Consider the following 18595-nt stretch of genomic DNA (forward strand, 5'->3'; position numbering starts at 1 on the left):
TCAATTATGTTTTTCATTAGCAATTTAACAAAGTTGATGGTGGTGGTGGTATGTGTGTGCGTGTGTGTGTGTGTGTGAGTGAGAGAGGGAGAGAGAGGGCGAGAGAAGATATTGTGACCTAACCCCTGCGAGTCAATCTTACAGTTTGAGCAGGAGCTGAAATAATTGCATGCTCAGCTTAAGAAAGACGCAAAATGATTTACTCGAGTAAAAAGGACACAGCTTATTTCTGAACTCCACCTTTATCAAAAATTTTGATTTTTACAAATGACACTAACATGCAGTACACAGTCCCTTCTCTCTCCATGAGAATGAGCTAAAACCACATCTGGGATGTGGTCTGTGTGCCTGGAACGACGTGTTCTGGCACATCCAACGATGCCATACACCCACCACGCCAACCTCAAACCGAGCTGATTAGATTTCAGATGAAGGCCACTAAAGACTGAGCTTTTAGAAAGATGAAACATTTTATTAGAAACTTTCCCACTTAAAGTGTGGATGTGGCATACAGTAGGCACAGTCAGTAACAAAACACAGAGTGGTAATGATACCACTCACAAAACGTGGAAAAACTTTCTGTGAGCTTTCATTCAGCATCAAGCACACTGGAAATACACCAATGACCAAATAAAATTGCAACGTCTACAGCTGTTTTTAAGATTTTTCGGTATTATTCAGCAATAATGTGCTTTAACTGGAATCTTGTGAGACAGCAATAGTTGTTTTATCTTATATTCCTGTAATATTGCTCTAGGAACAATAACAATATTAGCATGGTTTCTTACATTAACAACAAATGCTCGTTAAAATGGCACACATTTTCATTATATTATGCCTTGAACTAAACCAACAAGAATGTCTTCTTACAGTATCAGAAAACTATTGTAATTTTCTTCCCCTTACAACATGCATTACAATCATACTACATATTATGTGTCTATATGTGAAAGAAAATGTAGAAAATAATGTTTGCAGAAGGAACATGTGGTATCTTAAGTATCATAAGCTGCTGTTATTTAGCAATTTAAAAAGAATTATTAATACCACTCATTTCCTGTAATAATGAGAAGTTGAGCAAATATAGTATATATAACAAAACTTTATGTAGACGTGCAGTTCCTTCAGCGCTGAAGCAGAGAAAGGAATAAATTACTCATTATTTCCACGACAGCTTACATTTTTTTGCATGTGTTTTAGATGGATCAATTCTATCATGATGGACAAGAACATCCTTTGAATTTAAGGCATAAAGCTACTAATATTATATGAATCATTTCATTATTACATATCTTAAAATTACTTTAAAGCAGTTAAAGTAAGCTAGTTTCGACTGTGCTATATTCAGTGTTGTATACCATTGAAGAGGTTCACACCAGCTCATTAGATGTCAGCAGTTCATGACTAAATATTGTTATCTTTCACACTTTGGGTCTCGTTCCAAAATCCTCTTTCTCTGAAGGAAAAACATTTTTCCATTTTCAGCTAAAATCAGTTAGGCAGTTACAATGCTTAACTGTACCTGACAATTCATACGACAAGATCTGATGCACAGTTTTACAGATTAGCCATGCCTGATCTAGAAGCAGTCTAAATTGAACTGATGTGAACTTTTCATTATATCAAAAAATTTATTCAGTCTGTTATGTATGGAAACACTTGAATGGTTTCTTACCTGAAGATAGAATAAACACAACATCATTATATCCTTCCACTCAGTCAAACACACTCACAGAGGTTGTTTAGCTCAGCTATGATCAGCATAAAGGCTGGAAAAGGTCGCACACTAGATTCTAGACTGGTAATGTAAAGGAGGCAATACAGTCTTCTGAGCAGAGTCAAAGTAGGACTTGTAACCCTACATAGTGCATCTTGCTGTGCCACTAATCACATCTAATACTATAAAAGTCTTTATTCAGTGGGTAACTCATAAGCGAGCACTGATTACTAATTCTGCTTCTAATGACTGAAAATTGCTACTATGTGGCCGAGATGACGATAATTCAGAGCTGTACAATGTTTTTAATGTTTCTATTCTTTCCAGCCTTTAGCCTAAGCTAAGCTATACTGAGCTAAGCTAAGCTACTCTGAGCTAAGTTAAGCTAGGCAGCTGCTGGCTGTAGCTTCATATTTACCACACAAACATGAGACCGGTGTTTATCTTCTTTATCTGTCTGCAAGAAACACATCATGCCAAACTGTTGCTTTATGCTTATTCATAACAGTAGGCATGAGTGGCTGATTTTAGACAAGTTTTTGCTCTTGAAGCTGCTTTTAGCTGCTTGTCATTCTGCTCTGTTGAAGCTTACTCAGTCTTTCCGTATAGTTGGAGATGTTTTGAGATGCTCATGTCCTTCTGTGGAACTGGCTCACAGTAACCCCAGCCAGCCAAGGCTGATGGACAGTATATTCCAAAAAGAGTGCCATGTAGACAAAGTGAAATCTCTGTTTTCAATAAGGGAGGCTGTGTTCATCTGTTTTCTGTAGCTTTCCACAAATGCACTGTTAGTTTTTTCTAGGCCGTAATTCGTGGGGATCACAAAATCACGTCATCAACGGAGAAAACAGACCCAGATATGGAATTTATAAGATCAGTATTTGCAACTTAGAAACAATCTTAATAAGTTGTCAGCAAGCCACTATCAACCATAAGTAAGTGGTTAAACTGAAAACCTCTGACTTTCCAGCAGAAGTCATATGCTGTAAATCCTGTAAATCCTTCCAAAACCCATTCCCAGTCTCGTCATTCCGCCTTCAGCTCACTGCAGAGTCTGTGGTGGGAAATCTGTTGTCAGCAGCAGCTGCGGAAGCATTTCTTGAAGAATTTCTTGAACTCTGTGTTGAACATGGTGTAAATTATGGGGTTGAGAGCACTGTTGACGTAGCCCAACCAGGTGACAGTGCTCATTAGACCAGGATGGATGCTGCATGTCAGACACACGGCTCGCATCGTATGGACCACAAAGAATGGAGTCCAGCAGAACAAGAAGCAACCTGTGGAGAGCGTACAAAAGGGAAATCAAGTTTCTTTTCACTTTAAGTTGTAACTGACAGATTCATATGAGCATACACACACACCAGTCAAAGGTCTGGACAGCACTCCATCACTCTTTGGTCAAACAGCCCTCACACAGCCTGGAGGTGTGTTTGGGGTCATTGTCCTGTTGAAAAATAAATGATGGGATGCATGTCGCAGTAGGATGCTGTGGTAGCCATGCTGGTTCAATATGCCTTCAATTTTAAATAAATCCCCAACAGTGTCACCAGCAAAGCTCCCCCACACCATCACATCTGCTCCTCCATGTTTCACAGTAGGAACCATCGTTTCCCTTTTCTGTGTCACACAAAGACACGGCAGGTCAAGGTCAAGGTCAAGGTCAGATTTATTTATATAGCACATTTCCAACAGCCGATGCTGCACAAAGTGCTTAACAATAACAATAAAATTAAAAACTACAGTGTAATACAATAATAACAATAGAAACAATAAAATAGAACCAAAGATCTCAAATGTGGATTCATTAGACCAAAGCACAGATTTCCACTGGTCTGATGTCCACTCCTTCTGTTTCTTGGCCCAAACAAATCCCTTCTGCTTGTTTCTTTTTCTTGGTGGTGGTTAAAATGGTGTCTTAACAGGATGCCATGTAGTTTCTTAGCAGCTATTTGCCCATAAAGGAATTATGTAATTTTCCAGACTGATTGAGCTTCAGTTCTTAAAGTAATGATGGATTGTCATTTCTCTTTTCTCAGCTGATTGGTTCTTGCCATAATATGAATTCTAACAGTTGTCAAATAGAGCTGTCAGCTGTGTACCAACCTGACTGCTGCACAACAAAACTAATGGTCCCAACTCCATAAAGAAGGCAAGAAATTCCACAAATTAACCCTGACAGGCACACTTGTGAGGTGAAACCATCTCAGGTGACTAAGTAAGTAAGTAAGTAAAGTTTATTTATATAGCACCCTTCACAGACATATGTCACAAAGTGCTTTACAAGGTAAAAACATAATACAGTCATAAAATACACCATGAAAACCCTGGTCTAATTAAAAGCTTTTTGAAATAAAAATGTCTTTAGCTGCTTTTTGAAGGTCTCCACTGAGTCCAAACCCCGTAGAAATAGGGGAAGTGCATTCCGCAATCTGGGTGCAACAGCTTGGAAAGATCGGACCCCTCGGGTTTTAAAACGAGTGTGGGGGACCACTAAAAGGGTTTGGTTTGCTGACCTCAGGTTACGAGTGGAGGTATGTGTATGAATCAGATCAGCAATGTAGGGGGGGTGCCTGTCTCTGTAATGCTCTAAAAGTTAAAACTAGAATTTTAAAATGGAACCTGAATCTGATTGGTAGCCAGTGCAGCGACTTTAAAACAGGGGTCATATGAGCACCCTTGTTCGAGCGGGTCAGTAGCCTCACTGCAGAGTTTTGAACAACCTGTAGGTGGGCTAGCCCTTTCATGTTTAAACAAGTAAACAGGCTGTTACAGTAGTCAAGTCTTGTAGAGATAAAAGCATGTATTATCATCTTGAGTTCACTTGTTGACACGATGGATCTAAGTTTAGAAATGTTCCTCAGGTGAAAAAAGCAGGTTCTTACTGTCTGATTTAAATGCCCCTCCAAAGAAAAAGCTTCATCAAAAATGACACCCAAGTTTCTAAGGTTATGTTTCTGTGAGGAACCTAAGTCACCCAGTCGCCGTTTAATATCAGGTATTGCACTGCCTGGTGCAATAATCAAAGTTTCTGTTTTGGCCGGGTTTAGCTGTAAGCAGTTATTGTTCAACCATTGTTTAATGTTGGTTAAACAGTCAATCAGATTGGAGAGCTTATGAGCTTCAGCAGGCTTAAACGAATAATATCGCTGAATATCGTCAGCAAAAAGATGATAAGATACTTCAGGAAACTGCTGTATTATCTGACTTAAAGGAAGAATGTATATTAAAAACAAAATAGGTCCCAGCACAGAGCCCTGAGGAACTCCACACAACAACTCTGTAGATTCCGACATGATCTGGTTTGCAGATACACTAAAACTCCTTTCAGATATATAAGATGAAAACCAGTCTAGAACAGAGCCAGACATCCCAACCAGGTCTCTCAGTCTGTTTATCAGGATGGTATGGTTGACTGTATCAAAGGCTGAGGTAAGGTCTAACAAGACCAGGACTGTGTATTCTCCGGAGTCTGCTGACATCATAATATCATTAGTAACTTTCAGTAGTGCTGTCTCAGTGGAATGCAATTTACGGAACCCAGATTGAAAACGGTCATGGATGTTATATTTCTCCAAGTATGCCGTAAAGTGGACAGCTACTGCCTTCTCAAGGAGTTTTGACATAAATGGGAGTTTGGAGATAGGTCTTAAATTTTGAAGTAGTGTTGGGTCCAGGTTGGGTTTTTTGAGCCTTGGTTCCACAATGGCATGTTTAAAAAAGCTGGGGAACACCCCAGTCTGAAGAGAAACATTAAAAAGGTTCACAACCCAAGGACCAATGGTGTCAAAGGCATTAATAAAAAGCTTAGTGGGGATAATGTCTGAGGGGCTCTCGGACGGCTTCATTTTGTCCACCAGGGCTGCTATTTCATCATATGTTACTGTTGTAAAAGTCGACCAGGAGTACAAAGGGAGTGCCTGACTCGGAGAACAAGAAAGCTTTGGGGAGATTTTAGCATTGATGTCGTTAATCTTATTAAAAAATCGGAGGAGTTTATTACTATCTACTTTAGAGTGTACATCTAAAGGTACCACATCTGGGGAGACAATAGCACTAACTTTGTCAAAAAGAAACTTGGGATTTCTGTTGTTTTTTGTTATGAGTCTAGAAAAATATTCTGATCTAACAGTTCTCACTATGTCATTTAAGGAGAGCATGAGATCTCGAAGATGGAGCCTGTGTACGTCAAGTTTGGTTTTCTTCCATAGTCGTTCTATTTTGCGGCATATTCTCCTTAAGTTTAAGATAGACTCATTTATCCAAGGGCATGTCTTCTTTTGTAAAGTCGAGCTTGTTTTAATAGGTGCCACTTGATCCAAAATGGATGTGCATTCCCTATTAAAAGACTGAATAAGAACATTTACATCATAACAAGTGGAGACCTGTCAAACATAATGGAGAACCTCTCAGCAGTAGTCTCAGTTATTATGCGTCTATGAGTTTTTAACTTCACAGGCGTCTGTTTAGAGCTAAAATTAAGTTCAACAAAGATACAGTTATGATCACTCAAATGTACATCCTCAGCAAACACATTGCCAATGTTGAGGCCCAAGGAAAAAACAAGGTCCAAGATATGGCCTTTTAAATGGGTTGGACCGGAGACATGTTGGACAAAATTAAAAGACTCAGATATAGATAGAAGTTCAGCTGCAGAGTTAGATGAGGCATCATCAATATGAATGTTAAAATCCCCAAGAATTAAAACTTTCTCCAGCTTGATAATAGAAGATAAGAAGTCCATAAAATCCTTTAAGAACTCAGTAGCAGGGCCAGGAGGGCGATAGACTAAAACACAATAAAAGATGTTCGAAGAGCCCACCTTAATTGTTTGCGACTCAAAGAAAGAATAGTTTTCAGTTTGCATACCTCTGCAGGTGAAACTGTCCTTAAAGACAACGGCAATACCTCCACCACGGCAACCCAAACGGGGGGCGCTCAAGTAAGAGCAGTCTGCAGGACGCAGTTCGTTTAGGTGAATAAATTCGCCTTCCCTCTGCCATGTTTCGGTGAGAAACAGAAAGTCCAGGCTTTTCCTTGTGAAGAGCTCATTCAGAGAGAAGGATTTGTTTGCAATGGAGCGGGCGTTCAAGAGCGCAATCCGATTAAAAGCTGGCGGCGCAGGTTTCCCATCAGCTTGTCGGAGTGGAATTGACAGCAAACACCGTGTTCGCACGCGAGGTCTCCAGCAGCGCCACGGAACCGGCGGGGCCAACCACCGGTTGTGCGATGCGGGCTGTGAGGCCACAGTGGTGGGGGGATAATCGGCAAAATCCAGAGTATCAGATTGGCAGGATCCACGCTGTAGTGGCTGCAAGTACGTGTTTCCAATCAAATCCGGAAGGGTAACTGGCAGCAGAAACCGGGGACGCCTCCAGACGAGTCGGGAAATCTCCGATCTGTAGTCTCGTCTGATGTGTACCTGGATGCCAGCCCTACAGCCTCTTTTCCTCGATTTCTTCTTGGAATTGCTTAGGGCACGTTTCGCAGGTAGCAAGAAGTAATCCAGTGAGGTGGAAGAGTGCACAAATGGTGGGGGAAAAGTTTTTCGATAACTGTCCCAGTCATCATAAAGACGTTCCATAGAGTCTTTGATGTGGAGCAAGGAAGAACAGTCGTAAATCACAGCAGCATAGCGCCATATATTAAACGTCAGGGCTGATATAAAAGCATAAAATACAACACAGCATAGGCAGGTAGACGGCAAGCCGAGCAAAGGCGCCATCTTCCTGTCACAGTCCTGTCACAGTCGTCACGCATGAAGCTCACTGAAAGAAGGCCGAGGGTTTGCAGAGCTGTCACTAAAGGGTGGCCACAGCATGTCTTTATCCTGTCTTCCTTCTCTCACCCCAACCAATCACAGCAGATGGCCCCGCCCCTCCCTGAGCCTGGTTCTGTCGGAGGTTTCTTCCTGTTAAAAGGGAGTTTTTCCTTCCCACTGTCGCCAAAGTGCTTGCTCATAGGGGGTCATATGATCGTTGGGTTTTTCTCTGTATCTATTATTGTAGGGTCTGCCTTACAATATAAAGCACCTTGAGGCAACTGTTGTGATTTGGTGCTGTATAAATAAAACTGAATTGAATTGAATTAAAGCGCTGTCAGGAATCTGAAATATAGAGTTATGAATCTTTTTTTTCTTTGCTACAAAAAACCCCAAAACAAATTCCGCCACTCTGAACGTCTCCATGTGGTCAACAGCAGACACACATTATGCCCCTATCGTGGTCTAAATCAATCAGAGACAGTCAGGGGCGGGGCCTCTCTGATTGGCCGTGGTCCAGATATTCCCGTAGTGCTTCGTGTGTACATTTGATTTGGATAGAGAGGTGAGTAGCTTGAATAAAGCGATATCGATTCATTAAATCCTGAATTGACATTTAAATATAAACTTATTTTGCCAGAAACGCCAGAATTTCAGGTTAAAGCTCATAAAACTATTTCAACAACCACCAAACAGTAAATGAGAGCAGGTACACGGACTCCACACAAAGACGTAAACGCAGAGCAGACCCCACGCAACAGAATCAGCTTTCTCTTTCTCGGCTTTCTCACCCGACGGCCCGTAGACAGACAAGCCGTCGGGGCTGAAAGCCGACAGCTCACCGATTCTGATGCATCGGGTCCGCGCTGTGTTTACGTCTTTTTTGCGCTAGAGTCTGAGCTGCAGGTTTTGTCTCTCTCCAACCAAAATTCACTGAACCAGCAGCAAAAGAAGATCAAACTACGCTTCACATTTGATAAACATCGTCATGAATTCACTCTGACTTTTGCTGTTTTGCTTCCACCACGATAAAATCACACTTCATGCACAGCGCTCTCTCTCTCTCTCGCTCTCTCAAATTGGGGTGATCGCGGCTCAAGAGTTGGGAGTTCGCCTTGTAATCGGAAGGTTGCCGGTTCGAGCCCCGGCTTGGACAGTCTCGGTCGTTGTGTCCTTGGGCAAGACACTTCACCCGTTGCCTACTGGTGGTGGTCAGAGGGCCCGGTGGCGCCAGTGTCCGGCAGCCTCGCCTCTGTCAGTGCGCCCCAGGGTGGCTGTGGCTACAATGTAGCTGCCATCACCAGTGTGTGAATGTGTGTGTGAATGGGTGGATGACTGGATATGTAAAGCGCTTTGGGGTCCTTAGGGACTAGTAAAGCGCTATATAAATACAGGCCATTTACCATTCAAATCTCTGTGTTCTGTATTATTCATTTGCTTATTACCCATCAGTCTACCGTTGTTTACAGCGCTGGCGGCCGCTGTCTTTTTTTTATTTTTTTTAATCTTTTTACTTAAATGACCTCGGACAGGAATTTAAACATTTTAAAATTATGCAAAATGCTGAATTTTTTAAGGTTATCTGCTATAAAAAGCCAGGCCAGGAAAATCTGCTTCATGTTTTTCTGAGTTTTATTCTCAGTTACTTTGACACAAAGGCCTCTGCTGTGATGCTCACATCTCTGATAAAGTCTCACAAGTGTCAGTACTGATAAATGATCAGAATTATAATATTTCTGACTGTCTGAGGCTAAGTTGAATCAAATCGGGACTTTGTGAATTGGAATCGAATGGATTATAGAAATCAGTGATGATACCCAGCCCTAGCCTAAGAAAAGGTGCACCAGTGCAACCGTGGCAAAAAGTTAGTCTAGAGCCCTGTGAGTGTGTATATATATAAATATATACATGGAGAGAGAGAGAGAGAGAGAGAGAGAGAGATACTGATAATGACTGACATTTGGATAATGAGTAGTATTGTAGCTTCCAAATCTGACTCCCCCACACATCCCTTTCTGGGTCAGGTTGACCTGCCGTTAGTCCTGTAGTGTCTGTGTGTGTGTGTGTGTGTGTGTGTGTGTGTGTGTGTGGCAGGTGTATTGGAACCAGAGCTTTAGCAGCTGCAGCTTACTCAGTCATCAAGCCCTTTAAATACCCGGCTCTGCCACTTCCACTCAGCCTGACTGTAGACTTGGCTAACTGTCAGTGTCTGTATGCGTCACACCAAACCTAGACCAGGCAAGTCTTCTTTTGTCATAAATGTGCATCCCCCACTTTCCTCTCATTAAACGGCCATCCCACAGCTCTTTGCTCATTGAACCATAACAACGCAGCAGCCTCCCAGTGTGTATATTCTGCTAGTCTATTAAACGCCTGCTCTATTCTACCAAACTAGTTACTCATCCATAGCTCCAGCTGTCCATATGCCAGGCTAAACTCGTCTCCAGCTAGCTCTCAGTCAACAACAAGCTCCCAAAACCAAAATTCCCTTGTTTTTCCTGCTTTTTCTTACAGTTGTCCAATCTTTTAGTGGTCTGTGTAACAGCTACCACTTGTCTGTACAGAAAACCTACAGTGATAGTGACAAAGTCAGCAGCTGGCCACAAGTATTAAATATGGTCACAATCTTTGTTTCTGTTCCTCAGGTGTTGGGTTAAGTAATGGTTTGAAAAGGGCATTTACCTACAAATGTGACGCCCCCGTGGCACTGATATTAGTAGTCAGCACTGCTGCCTCACAGCAAGAAAGTCTTGGGTTGAAATCTGTTGCTCATCTGACCCTTTGGTGTGGAGTGTGAATGGTTCTGTGTCATTCTGTGACAGACCAGTGACCTCCACAGGTGAAGCGCACACACACACACACACACACACACACACACACACACACACACACACACACACACACACACAAAAGATCAAATTCACTGTAAGATGGCCCGTAAGGATTTGCCACGGAGGAAAAACTAAAGAGAAGAGAGATGGTTTTCTTTGCCGCCACAGAGTGAGTAATGGTTTCAGCCTGACCACAGGACATTCTTTCAGAGTTAATTTAATATGTAAAAAATGTGATACACTGTGATACACTATTAAAGGTTTCTGTTAGGTTCACTCTCACAATATGCATTTATAACAAACCAAAGGACTGAATGACTGAAATGTGATTACGCACTCAACTGTATGATATGTGCATAGTCTACATAGATATGTCTGTGAAGGTTCTCAGTCATCCAGGTCATCGTAGTCAAAGGAGCTTGCAAAGAAAAGCGTCTGGACTTCTTTAAGTTGCTTGAAGACGTTTCACCTCTCATCCGAGAAGCTTCTTCAGTTCTAAGGTCAAATGGTGGAGAGTCCCAGATATAAACCTAGTGGGAGTTTCCCCCCACAGAGGGACAAAAGGACCCCCTGATGATCCTCTAATCGCCTGAGCCAAGGTGTGAAACTGGGTGTGGGTCCCAATCAGCCAGAGTTGTTTCGAAAATGTGTTGGCTTGATTGTCAGCAATGAAGAGTTTGTAAACATCTGGTTTCAACTGTATATTTGATGATGTTGGTGTTTGAGAGAGAGAGAGAGAGGGAGAGAGAGAGAGAGAGAGAGAGAGAGGAACAGAGAGAGAGAGAGAGGAACAGAGAGAGAGAGAGAGAGAGAGAGGAACAGAGAGAGAGAGCGAGAGAGAGAGGAACAGAGAGAGAGAGAGCGAGAGAGAGAGGAACAGAGAGAGAGAGAGAGGAACAGAGAGGGAGAGAGAGCGAGAGAGAGAGGAACAGAGAGAGGGAAAGAGAGAGAGGAACAGAGAGAGAGAGGAACAGAGAGGGAGAGAGAGAGAGAGAGAGGAACAGAGAGAGGGAAAGAGAGAGAGGAACAGAGAGAGAGAGAGAGCGAGAGAGAGAGGAACAGAGAGAGAGAGAGCGAGAGAGAGAGGAACAGAGAGAGAGAGAGAGAGAGAGAGAGAGGAACAGAGAGAGAGAGAGCGAGAGAGAGAGGAACAGAGAGAGAGAGGGAGAGAGAGAGGAACAGAGAGAGAGAGAGAGAGAGAGAGAGAGAGGAACAGAGAGAGAGAGAGAGAGAGGAACAGAGAGAGAGAGAGAGAGAGAGAGAGGAACAGAGAGAGAGAGGGAGAGAGAGAGGAACAGAGAGAGAGAGAGATGAACAAGAGCAGGTGAGACACACATGTTAGTCAAATGGTTGTTTACCAAAATCACCGTATCATAGGTCCTCATGTATCTCGTACCTAGTGTTTCTTTTTAGGTTTGTTATTTTTCAAATTCTATATTTATTAAGTTTTGCAGGCTTGTTTGCACAACAAGGGTAAATAATTATATAAATGTTTCTGAATCTAAATAGTGGACTTTGGTAGAATTAAAAAATAAGTGTAGTGCAGGTCTATGATGATTTTTAGTGCTACTATCATCTAGTTCTGATTCTGGGTCTGTCTTGGTTAAGTCCTAAGTAGTCCTGATTTTGAGCTGTTGTAGTCCTGTTTTAATTCTGGATCAGTGATATATATTTTTCCCTATATGAAGTCATTCTCTTTTGAACAAAACTCAAAACAGAGCCTATAAACACCCCCCCCCCCCCCCCCCCCCCCCCCCGTAATCCGCCTCTGTTATTGGTTATAAAAAACGGGGCCTTCACTATGAAAGACTGAATCAGTCTCTGCCTGTACTTTAAAAATAACCTCAAGCTGGCTACAACAAGATAAGAAACACATTTTAATAAGTTACTGTAAAAGTAGAACAATTCAAATGTGTCATCTTGTCCACGTCTGCCATCGGCCTCGCTCTCTTCCAGCATTCGCACTGCTCCAATCTGCAGCTCCACATTCGGTCTCTGCTCAGTTCAGCTGCGGTTGGACATCTAGATTGTTGGCCTGTAAGTCTAGATTCTGCTATGCAGGTGTGTCACTGGTTTATAATCTGTGACAGAATTGCACAATACAAGCTTCTTTGTGTAACCAAAATGAGAAGAAACAGCAGTTTCCTGTGTTTCAGTATCTTTGTCCAACAAGCTGTAACTGAGTAACTATGGAAGCTCAGCCACATAATAGGAAAAGATCCATGTTATTGGAAGAGATACATAAAAATATAAACCAAGCCCTGGACGGGCTTTCGTTTGTTCAACAGCAACATTCAGCTAACATTATTTATATTAGATTAGAAAGATTATAAAACCTAGTTCACTGTTACACTTGTATTAAAGGTCATACTCCCCATGAGAAAGTGTCCTAAATCAGTTTTAACTTGATTTCATTTATAGTTGAGGCTTTTCGGCTTACACCAGAATTATGTCAGCTTCATTTGCAGCCTCTGAGGTTGCAGCACAGCTCGTGCGTGCTTGGACGGAGGCATCATAAGAGAACTGTGACACGCTGCTTTCTGCTTTTCCCAAAACATTTCTGATGCCAGCTGACCAACAGGAAATGAGCTCAGGAAACTCTGATTCGTCTCCCTTTTTAGCGATCACAACACAAACCTCCTGTCGACTCGAATCATTGATGTGAATGATTGAACGGATGAATGAACGTAAACCGAGCGACAGCGAAAAGCCTGCTAGAAATAACAGGAACACTTAGGTCAACGTGTTTCGACAGCAGGCAGAGGAGCTACAGCTCAAATCCTACAGTGCAGGTTATCACAGCAGCGCTGCTTCTGTCAACTATCCACCCAGAGTTGTAAAACACTGATTTGGACTAAAGCTTGGTAACACTAACGGTCCTCGGGTGCTGCTGGCTCACCAATAAAGGCACTCACCTACTACGACAGGCAGGACCTTCATAGCTTTCCTCTCCCTGCTGTTGAGCTTGGCTCTCGTCTTCATTTGCTGCTGGCTGAAGGTCAGCGTAGGCACCGAGTTCTCTCTGTACTGCCGTGGATAAGGAATCTCCTGTTGTATGTAGTCGCCAGAATCATCCATGCGAGACTGGGCTAGATCTCTCTCAATAATCCTGGGCAGAGGCATGGGCAGAGGCCCAGGGATGGTGCCCGGCACTGGGGCGAGGGTCGTGGTGATGGCGGCGTGCTGCAGCTTCCTGCAGGCCTCGATGCTGCTTCGTAGTTTGGCCTTACGGGTCTCCTCCCAGCGACGCAGCCCGCGGAAAACCCCAAAGTAGAGCAGGACCATGATGGGGCAAGGAATGAAGAAGGAGCAGACTGAGGAATACACCACATAGTTGTTGTCCTCCAATTTACACTCTGTGGGATCACGGTTAGGTACGTTGTTGATGCCAAATATGACAGGCGAGGCCACTGCTAAGGCCAGCAGCCAGGTGGCAGATAGCAGGATGATCTGACGATGGTCCACATGTTTGCGGTTGTAGTTTAGTGGAATGGACACGGCAATAAACCTGCAGAAAGAAAGAAGCGTTCACAAGGATATGTTTAACATCATGATCTCAAGCGCTTGGAAGCATTTTGGTTTCCATTCGTAGTCTATGTGTAGTCCAAATTTGATTGTCTAATCATTTTTAGTAAAGCTATCATTAAATACATTAAATACTGGTAAATAGTCTTTTGGTAAGTAAAAGAAGTAAAATAATCTAAACTTTGTCCTAGGAAACATTTAGCTTTTGTCCACTTCTGACAGGAAGTCTCAGCCTGGTTCACAACACTGGAAAAAACTGTTATTCTTACAGTAACACAGCTGTTCAGAGTTTATATTGCATGATTTTCATTTCAGTATTTCCTGTTACTTCAAATGTATAAGGTTAAAAATGTAAATTTCAGTGTCAAAGCTGAATTATTCTGAGTTACAAAAATAATTCTCTGTCCTCGTGTCACTGAGCAAAGACTCCGGAGACTAATTCAGTCATAGTTACTGTCAAGTTATACTTTTTACCTTGATCGATCACGCTGGGTACGTAAGCGTTGTTTGGAGGTTTTAAATAAAAAGATAGACCTGGGAGCTTTGACAGTCATTTGTAAAGTGGACTCAGTCTATTAAAGGCTTTGGATGACTGTCTGCTGACATTTAGACAAACACAGGGACAAAATTTTTAGCCCCTCTATGAAAATTTCATTTAAAAAAATTGATGTTAAACAGAGTAAGGTTTTCACGCAGCTTTTCCTCTGGCCTATCCGAGCAGTCTTAGGGTGTGAGGCACCCTGGACAGGTCGCCAGTCTGTCGCAGGACTAACACAGATAACTATTTAACCTAACCCCACTAACTGCATGTCTTTGGACTGTGGGAGACGTGGGAGTACCGGGGGACAACATGCAAACTCCACACAGAAGGACCCCGGCCTGATGGTGATCCTGAACTCAGGATGACTTTACTCACTGGCTGCAGTGCTCAAGAGTAATATTTTGTGGTGGCTGTGCCTTTGAGAGAATTCAAAAAACTATTTTGATTCATTACAACCTCCCATGGCGCAACATTGATTTAACTTGGCAAACGAATATATCCGTCCTAAGCAGCTATATTTTCTGTCATTTTATTTTAGCTGTAATGATTTATAGTAAATCAGGCTTTTTGAAAAGCTGCAGTGACCTTGGACCTTTTCATGCTCTCCCGTAAATGATGAGTTCTCTTCCAAATCACCAAAGTTGCAAAGTTAAAGCTACAACAGCCATATTAATGGTTAATTCACCAGACTGAAATAACCTGACATTGGCCTTTAAAAATAGAGAAATTTCAGTTTAGTGTGGATGTGGTGATACAGAAAGTCCACGAAACATTTGTTTTAATGCTTGTTTTTAACTTGAATTTCAGTTTGGAACTTAATTATTTTATAGGAAACAAAATGTGAGGAGTATATCTGGATTACACTGTTATCTGAATGAAATAACTATATGATGAAATTCCCTTTTTAATATTACGTTTTCTTCTTTGTAGCAAGTATTTGTGTCCAGAACAGCTGAAGGATTAATCATAGTATCTGCTGTGTTTTTGTTAGTTTTCACCTTTCAGACTCATCTTCATCGAATGCCTTTGACAGTAAAAGCAAGCATGTAGGAGCAACGTAAAGAGGTATACCTGTCCACACTGATAGCACAGAGGTTAAATATTGATGCGGTGCACAGCATCACATCCATGGTCATCAGGCCATCACACATCAGCATGTTTAAGGACCAGACTCCACCCTGAAACTGCACACACATAAACAAACACAAAAACACACAAACCTTGAGTCAAAAGAAACTCACTGCAAATATTCCCAATCCTCTTGTTTTAGTGCCACAAACGTTCCTGCATGAAGCATGACTCTGTCCCCTGACTTCTTCAGCAAGCACAGTAGGCGTTAACTTTCAGACAGACTTTCTAATCCAGTGACTGTATGTGGACAAAGCACTGGTGTGAAGATTAACTGGCTGTGACCACTGGCACAGATAACAAGATCTCAAATGCAGCTAGTTAAGGAGGATTTAAGGGGAAGCCTCAGCAGGGCGTCTCTATTATATTTAGACAGGCAGGCATGCAGGCAGGTGGCTCCTGATACTGAAGGCAAGGCTACATCCTGGTCTTTTGCCTGCAGATGTTGTGAATTATGGGTCGTACCTTTTCTCAACACCAGAATAAAGCTCCCACTGTCTCCCCTCGGTCTTTATTTATCCTGATGAAAGACGAACAGCCGTCTCTGTTTTATGATGCTCTTTTTCTGATGAGTATAATTAGCTACCTCGCTAAGTCACAACAATCTGAGTGTTAATCCTCCAGAATTGTTATAATTAATAAACACCTGAATTCAAGACAACAGCTTTCTGTCCACTAGTACTTTAGGGCTAATTGGAAGGTTGCCGGTTCGAGCCCCGGCTTGGACAGTCTCGGTCGTTGTGTCCTTGGGCAAGACACTTCACCCGTTGCCTACTGGTGGTGGTCAGAGGGCCCGGTGGCGCCAGTGTCCGGCAGCCTCGCCTCTGTCAGTGCGCCCCAGGGTGGCTGTGGCTACAATGTAGCTTGCCATCACCAGTGTGTGAATGTGTGTGTGAATGTGTGGATGACTGGATATGTAAAGCGCTTTGGGGTCCTTAGGGACTAGTAAGTGCTGTATAAATGCAGGCCATTTACCATATATTTGGAGTTGTTATTTTCTGTGTTTCCATGCTCTTTTCTTTAACCTCCTGACATCCACATATGTGGACATCACATTTTGGGCTGTCTAGACCAAAATACTAAATTGTGCTCTACAAGGGCCTGATGTCCACTAACGAGGACGTTTTACTGACACTGTTCTATTGAAATTTAAAACCGATGTCCTCATATGTGGCTCTCATTTTTCTCAGAAACAAAAATCAGGTAAAATAACAAAAAAAATTCTTTGTTTTTACATTCATCAGGTCCCAATTAGCCCAAATAGCAAAGAGAAATTAAAAATGCATGCTGTGGAAGAGTTCGGGTCTTATGAGGTTAAGGGTATTTTAGACGGGTTTGGAGTCTAAAGTTTGCATTTTACTGTTTTTTGTAGCAAGCATGTGTTTTTTTCCCCAGTTTTGCTATTTTTGCACAGTGGTTTGTACGTCTTGGTTACGTCTATTACGTCTATAGTCTCCAGGCCTTTAAAGTTCTTATGGGCACCTTGGATTTTGTGAAGTCTTGAAGCCACACTGTGCGGCCTTCAGTCTTTATATATTTTTCATTTCCTCTTGGTTAATGTTGCATCTGAACTGCAGGAGATGTAGAGATACCTGCTTATCTTCTGTCTGACGCTTTCTTCGAGTCACAGTCAGACTCATCTGCACGCATGCTGTACTAAATGCTGACCTGATAAGCCTGTTGGGTAATACGGCTCTTACCTCTGCGTAAACGAAGAGAGGGAGAACCAGCACCGCCAGCAGCAGGTCTGCAAATGCCAGACTCACTATAAAGTAGTTTGTAGTGGTTTTTAAAGCTTTCTCCAAGTAAACGCTTATACACACGAGCACATTTCCACAGGTGACGACGATGATCAAGAAAATCCCGAAAATGAGAGCTGGGAAGTTTAAATGTGTGACGGCGGCCGCCGGCAGGGTGTCGTTGTTAAAATCCGTGAAGTTGTCCGACATGGTCGCCGGTGTTGCACCGTGCGCCGCAGACTGACGGGCTCCTTGTCCTACGAAGAGTTTCCTCCAGGGTAGTTTTCATCTATAAGCCGTTAAGGAAAGCAGAAGGTTTCCAGATGAAGTCGGGCTAAGTTGTTCTCCGTGGACGCGCATCCACGGCGCCCAGTGTGCGCACTGAAACCGATGCGCAAAGCCACACCGCTCGATGTAACCACGTTACCAGCCCTTAGGAACCCTTTCTTCAAATTTGACCGGCTGTCAAATGTGGATTCTCTGATAATTGCTCGCTACTGAAGGGGTAGCTGTGCAAAGTGGACGAATCAGAAGGCAACGGCTTAACCGGATAAATCTGCTTATGTGTTAACAGCCTCAGCAGGTTGGCAAATCAGGTTCGACCGAGACAGCAAACAGTGTGGAAATCAGCTGTTCCTCACATATGTAGACTTCTTACACTAAACTGCAGCTCTGAATATCAGTACATGGGAAAGACTTTACATGAAGTCATTCGTTAATTGTTTATATAATCGGAATGATTATTTTCTGCTACACTGAGTAACAATGAGACATATTTCAAACACATATTTGAACTCGATCTTTTTTCTAAAAGTATTCAAGTAGTTTTGAAGCTAGCCAATCAGGAAGAGGAGGAAAACGTCAGCAACAAGTGAGACCAAAGTGGTGAAACACAAACTGCGCTCATATAAGCGCCGCTCTACACTTGCTGTAATAAGCTGCAGTTATAACCCAAACATGCTACACAGGTGTATGCTCTGTAACCCCCTGTCCCAACTTTGCTCAAATCTGGATCAAATTTCAAAATATTATTAACAATAATAATCTCAGTTTTAACATTTATTTATGGTAAATGAAGTACAACATATATAAGATAGAGCCACTAGTGTGCTACATGTGGTTGCAACATGAGAAACAAATGGGTAATGTGAAGATAGTTGCATCTATCTTTTACACTGTTTATGGTTTTTATCTCAGCTGCTTCTTTTAGTTTCACATCAACAGCAGTCTCCTATTTTTTCACAATTTTCTTCTTCATCTCAAAAAAAGCCTGCAGCTCTCTATATTGGCACTATATTTAAAGTCATATAATTGGGTTTAACCGGGTATCACATGGCGGTCATCACATGATGAGCA

General features: G+C 42.3%; 1 protein-coding gene across 2 annotated transcripts; it reads right to left on the minus strand.

Moving 5' to 3' along the window:
* Positions 1–439: 439 nt before the first annotated feature.
* drd4b (dopamine receptor D4b) lies at positions 440–18360 on the minus strand. 2 transcript variants are annotated; one of them, XM_026147107.1, is made up of 4 exons: positions 17201–18360; positions 15444–15556; positions 13222–13814; positions 440–2994 (listed from the first exon to the last, which is right to left on the minus strand). In XM_026147107.1, the coding sequence occupies exons 1-4, from the start codon at positions 17447–17449 to the stop codon at positions 2792–2794; spliced, it is 1158 nt and encodes a 385-aa protein (XP_026002892.1). In that variant the 5' UTR covers positions 17450–18360; the 3' UTR covers positions 440–2791. The 2 variants fall into 2 exon arrangements, with proteins under 2 accessions (XP_026002892.1, XP_026002968.1); XM_026147183.1 differs by lacking the exon at positions 440–2994 and adding an exon at positions 12105–12387.
* Positions 18361–18595: the final 235 nt, after the last annotated feature.

Source organism: Astatotilapia calliptera, chromosome 1 (genome assembly GCF_900246225.1).
Source record: "Astatotilapia calliptera chromosome 1, fAstCal1.2, whole genome shotgun sequence".
Taxonomy (NCBI): domain Eukaryota; kingdom Metazoa; phylum Chordata; class Actinopteri; order Cichliformes; family Cichlidae; genus Astatotilapia; species Astatotilapia calliptera.